At 43.9% G+C, this 6,000-nt stretch overlaps 1 protein-coding gene across 1 annotated transcript in view; it reads left to right on the top strand.

The window, feature by feature from the left end:
* The first annotated feature begins 409 nt into the window (after positions 1 to 409).
* The window catches only part of LOC124606479 (proton-coupled amino acid transporter-like protein CG1139), a 75,697-nt gene continuing 70,106 nt past the window's right edge, over positions 410 to 6,000 (top strand). The window contains exon 1 of the mRNA XM_047138461.1: positions 410 to 549. Within this exon, the coding sequence (XP_046994417.1) occupies positions 413 to 549 (137 nt within the window). The 5' untranslated portion in view covers positions 410 to 412. The remainder of the gene's footprint in view (positions 550 to 6,000) is intronic.

Here is a 6,000-nt window from a genome sequence, read left to right as displayed (position 1 = left end):
TAGTATCTATCGGGTATCACTAAGGAGTGAAACATCATCACCAATCAGTCAAGTGACATAGAAATCTATGAGTTTAATACGAATATCGAACGTTTATGATTACATTAAAACCTCATGCACCTCTCTCCCTCGGACCACACTTACGAATGCTTGTAGTGCTTATCGTCAAGGTGCTACTATCGAGATGGTACATCATATGTGGGCCAAATTTGATGAAATTACCCCTTGTTAAACAGATTTATACCTATTTTTGCAGGTCACCCCAACTCTCACGGCAGCCCCCCTTTTCTAAGGGTGAGGACACACGTAGCTCATATCTGTCCTGCCTTACATTAGGTGCTTATTAAGTCATGTTGCCAGTGTTGGTCGACGTGTAGGACAATAACGTCACGTTTTGGTATTGCAGGACGAGATGCTGCGTCAGCAGAGCCTGGAGCTGGACGAGGCTCCAGCACGCAAGCCTGGCCCTCTGCCCCTGCTGGAGCTGCCCCCGCTGGATCGGTCCAGAGGTCCAGGTTGGCCGCCAGACTCGGCCAGCACCGCCTCCACGTGAGTCTCTCGCTGGCGCTGCAGCAACACTGTGCCGGTGAAACCAGTATGAAGAGGACAATTATTTATGCAAAAAGATACTGTTGTCTATATTTCACAGCTTTTCTGTTTGACTCTTAAGCATGACTGCAGCAGCAACTGTGTAAATATAATAAATGTCGTAAAAACAACCACGAGTTGCGGAAGGTAGTAGCCAGAAGCTTGACCTAGGTTTCAACTCATATAAATGGGCCTTGTTTAGAAGCCTTATTACGTTTTACATGTTGATCGTAATGTGCCACCACTAGACTGAATCATAACTAAAACTGACGATCGTAAAAGCCAGACGACTGTTTTTACGATCGTCAATTTTAGTTATGACTAAGCCTAGTGGTGGAACATCATGATCAGCATGTAAAATGTAATAAGACTTCTGAAGGAGGCCCTTTCGTATGAGTTGAAACCTAGGTCAAGAGCTTTTCACTACTACCTTCCGCAACTGGCGGCTGTTTTTATTCTATTTATTTCCTGTTTTATACCAACCAGCTTGGGGATCAAATCCTATCTTCTAGTGATACTATTCCAAGGTGCCACTGGTATATTCCACTGTAATATGAAGCAAAGCTTTTCGAATTACAAAAGGTGTTATGTGGTAATTCGAAATACACCGAGATCTTGCGAAATTCAACAACGAAATGAACTAATGATATGAGGCATAGGTGCTGTAATATATAACGTAAATTACAAATTAAAGAAAGGTCGTTTTATCTACGATGCATGTGGTGGGTCCAACGTCGTCCGGAAACAACTCCCACGGAGGCAGGCTGCCATCATATCACCTCATATGCCATGACCGCTGTCTTGTCATATGGCGTATCGGTTTTAGTCGAGTTAGCGCTATCCAGTATTTCAGGATTGTGTGTCAGCAGCATCGCTTCACAGGGCTGTAGGCCACCTCAGGGTGGAAGCTTACAAAGTAATGGTGGTGTATCGCCTGGTGAAGTCAAATACTGCTGCTCGGCCTTAGTGCTGCCAACTACCCATTGCAGTCTGTGCAATGGAGAAGCTGATTCCCGAAATGCTCTATTTCTGTGAGGCACCACCTCTTTTCCCGCGGGTTCGCCTGGGTACACGTATGTCACGTACATTTCACACATTTACGTATCACACATACATTTAACATACACACATTAAAAAAAAAGTTTTACATCATTCCCGTTCCCAGAACTCCTGAAGATGAATGTTGACTGTGGATACTGTATAACAGACACAGTCCCTTTGACTGTTCAGAGATGTCACTAAAGCCACCCAAAGATGTAAACAACCATGCATGAGTAGCGCCTATTAGATGAAGAGGGTCCGACAGCCGATCAGTTCCAGTCATTCCACCAGGAAGGAGGTACACGGCTCGTGTTGTCTGTAGTTCAACCATGCCTAGACGGTCAATACCGCGGTTCGGTCGCGTCCGCAATGTTACTTTGTGCCAGGAAGGGCTCTCAACAAGGGAAGTGTCCAGGCGTATCGGAGTGAACCAAAGCGATGTTGTTCGGACATGGAGGAGATACAGAGAGACAGGAACTATCGATGACATGCCTCTCAAACTGTGCGCAATAGGCTGCATGACGCGCAACTTCTCTCCCGACGTCCATGGCGAGGTCCATCTTTGCAACCACGACACCATGCAGCGCGGTACAGACGGGCCCAACAACATGCCGAATGGACCGCTCAGAATTGACATCACGTTCTTGTAACCTCCCCACAGAAAAAATATGTAATAATCTGCCAACAGAAAAAAATACCTCCCAATAGTAAAAAATATAATTATTTACATCATTCACATTCAGCGTAACCTCCCAATAAAAAAAAGTGTGACTAATCTCTCAATAAAATTGTGGCTCACTTATAACCTTTCAACAATAGACTGTGAATTTAAACTGGTAAATTTGGACTTCAGCATGCTGCGTCATGGCCCTGAAGCATCATACTGAATAAATTGAGAATTCTTACCTCAATAAGGTCGCCGGATAACGCGTATATATCTGCTCCTATAAGAAATTTTTCTGGCACAGCCCGTGCAATGCTGGCCGATAGACTGTCATGTCTAAAAAGAAACAACAGATTTTTCTTTACACTAATCGGGATGACCATGAATTGGAAAAATTAGTAAATTCTTTTAAAGAAAGATTATTATTAAGAGATTTTCTTAAAACATTTACATGGGACTTGATATAACAATAGTACATATGCGCGAGGTTGCTTTTACCTTATACTACAATGCTCAGGCACCGCCATCGCTCCCCACAACCGGCCCAGCCAACTCCATAGAATTGGCATCACGTTCTCTTCACCGATGAGTGTCGCATATACCTTCAACCAGACAATCGTCAGAGACGTGTTTGGAGACAATCCTGTCAGGCTGAGCGCCTGTACTCAATGTACAGCGAGTGCAGCAAGGTAGAGGTTCCCTGCTGTTTCCCATCTTCAAGCCCCACCCTCAGATGTTCTAGGAATCTCTTACTAGCACAGTATTCTTATGTAAATAATGAGTCATGTATCTACGAAATTTGGTCGAAAATGCTTCAGGTATCCCTGAGTTGTACTTTTAAGTCACTCCTTTTCGTCCTAAAGCCTCAGCCATAGGGATGCCGGTGATTTCCTACTGTCACAGTAATTTTTTCCCGACGGCAAGTGAAGCGTCTGTCACTTTTGCTAGAAACACCGTCAGGCCACACAGAGATATGCTGATGTGTAACTGTGTTTGCACCCCAGAACCCTACCGCCAACTGAAAGATGAAACGTCATTGCGACTGTCACCAATAAGTCTAGAAACCCCCAAAACTGTGGGTACGATACTAATTTCATTCGTTATTGTATAGTTTTACATTTCAGGTCTTCTCATGTTCACACCCACTGCTAGTCTTGGTTGGTATGTATTACTTCAACAATATTATTAGAGGAATAAGTAGTACTACATATACAAGATTTGACTGAAATTGCTCCATGCGTTCCTAAGTTACGCTTCTACTCACCCCCTGTTCATCCAACACTATGGATGGCAGAAGATTCTTACTTACACAGAGATATTTTATGGCGTGAGCACAAGTTATCAAATTTTCATCACAATTACAAGAATGGAATAGGAACGAGTAGAAGATAAAGAAACAAATATTCGTTTTTATGTATTACGAGGGCAGTCCCAAAAGTAAGGTCTGCTAGTATTTTATAAGTACAGAACTCTGTGTTGCAGTTGATCTCGGTGTTATGAAGAGTCCTTCACGCGCTGTGTGTAAACTTGCGGACGCCGTGCTGAGGCGCTAAGTCTTGGCTTGGCAGCCGTTGAGAATGAAGCTCCCGTTGGATGTTATCGCCAAGTGCGAATTGCCCGCAGTTATTCGGTTTTTGAACGCAAAGGGCACTGCGCCGATTGAAATCCATCGCCAATTGACGGAAGTGTATCGTGAGTCGTGCATGGATGTCAAAAATGTTCGTAAGTGGTGTAGAGAGTTTGCAGCTTGTCCGACGGAAATTCACGACGAACGAAGGGGCGATAGACCGTCAATTTCTGAGGAGACAGTGTTGAAGGTTGAGCAAAGCATGCACTGGGACCACAATTAACGCTGACAGGTACTGTGAGACTGAAAAAACTCAAACGGGCAATTCTGAACAGGAGAAGAGGAATGTTGAGCAAGGGCATACACATTTTCCAAGACAACGCTCGACCACTCATCGCTCGGCAAACCGTTGCACCCCTGCAACAGTTTCAGTTGAACACAATCACCCACTCAACCTATAGTACAGACTTGGCGCCCAGTGACTATCACCTGTTACCTAAATTAAAAGAACATTTGGCCGGAAAGCGATTCAGCTTCGACGACGAGGTGAAAGAAGAGGTCCATAGCTTTCTGATCAGCATGGCGGCAGGCTGGTATGACATGGGCATACGAAAACTGCCACAGGATCTACAAAAATGCATCGACAGAAATGGTGATTATGTCGAAAAACAGCTAAGTGTTCAAGCTGTAAACTGATGTAAACCATTGTAGAAATAAACAGGTCTATGTACTTATAAAAAAAAAAAAAACAGGAGACCTTACTTTTGGGATTACCCTCGTAGATGGCTGCATTTATTTAGGTACGTGAACTCTCGTGGCCAATCGACTTCACATTTGTTAAAATTTCATAATTTATGTCAAGAACCTCACCACGCAATGAAAACAGGAGTTTGATATGCAGCTGGTGCAAAAGAAACTGTTTGCTCTATCTTTTTACACCAACCAATCTCGTAATAGGGAAGTAATCAGTATACTGAAACCTTCTTCCAGGTAACTAAAAACTAACGAAAAACCTACGGTTATTTCATACTGAACAGTGCAAAGGTTCACACTAGAATGCATGTATAGAGTACATGATAAGATTGTTCACAATTGCAACTTACAGTCTTCTGAGTTTAAGTGTCCTGAAATGCAACCCTTAAATATCAGGATAAAGAAAACCACAGGATCTGTCTCACTATTAATCAAAGACTCTGTAAACACTAGCAGGACCGTCGTGGAACAACAGTATCTGAATTACTGAGTCGATGAACTACCGTTAATACTAGCGTTTACAGCTTAGTTTGTGCAACGCTTTGTGACAAGATGCTACTGAGACATGTCTCTCTGAAGAATAGTCTGGTGCATATGCTGTGCTTCAGGTCTCCCTTCCTTGTATTTGTTGCTGCCCTTTGACGATCATAGAGCGAGGTGGAGCAGTGGACCCGCACTCGGGGGGACGACGGTTCAAACTCGCGTCCGGCCATCCTGGTTTAGGTTTTCCGTGATTTACTTAAATCGCTTCAGACAAATTCCGGGAGGGTTCCTTTGAAAAGGCACGGTCAAATTCATTTCCCTTCATTCCCTAATCCGATGGGACCGATGACCTCACTGTTTGGTTCCTTCCCCCAAATCAACCAACCAGCCAACTTTGACGATGAGAGCACGTGCGTCGCAAGTGGAGTATCAAATGAAACTATATGGTTGCAGAGGCCTCCAACATCTATGATGCATATATGCTGACTTAAGTGACGAATGGAAATTATACCGAGGCCGGGATTTGACCTCAGGTCTCCTGCTCACTAGACAGGTGTAATAAACACTTTGAAATCCTGGCACAGTGGCTGTGGATAACTGGACAGACTGTACTCACTGCTCAATCTAGTGATGGTTGAGTTTAGGGGTGAATTCAGAGTGGGCTGAGGCATGAATAGAAATTTGGGCTTAGGAGGGAGCCGTGCTAAGATTGTCCGTTAGTGCAAAGCCACAGTGCTGGAGTGTCGTAGTGGTTAGCGCATATGCCTAGTGAGCACGAAAATCTATCCAAGAGGCGGCAAGATCCGAATATTGCTATTTTGATATCACGTATTCATTGGGTTCCAGGACGTATCATGCCCAAGAACTAAATTTGACGGAAATTATACAAAAATTACTTTATACC

Source organism: Schistocerca americana, chromosome 3, assembly GCF_021461395.2.
Source record: "Schistocerca americana isolate TAMUIC-IGC-003095 chromosome 3, iqSchAmer2.1, whole genome shotgun sequence".
In the NCBI taxonomy this organism is placed as follows: Eukaryota; Metazoa; Arthropoda; class Insecta; order Orthoptera; family Acrididae; genus Schistocerca; species Schistocerca americana.
This window is presented reverse-complemented; position numbering and strand designations above follow the sequence as displayed.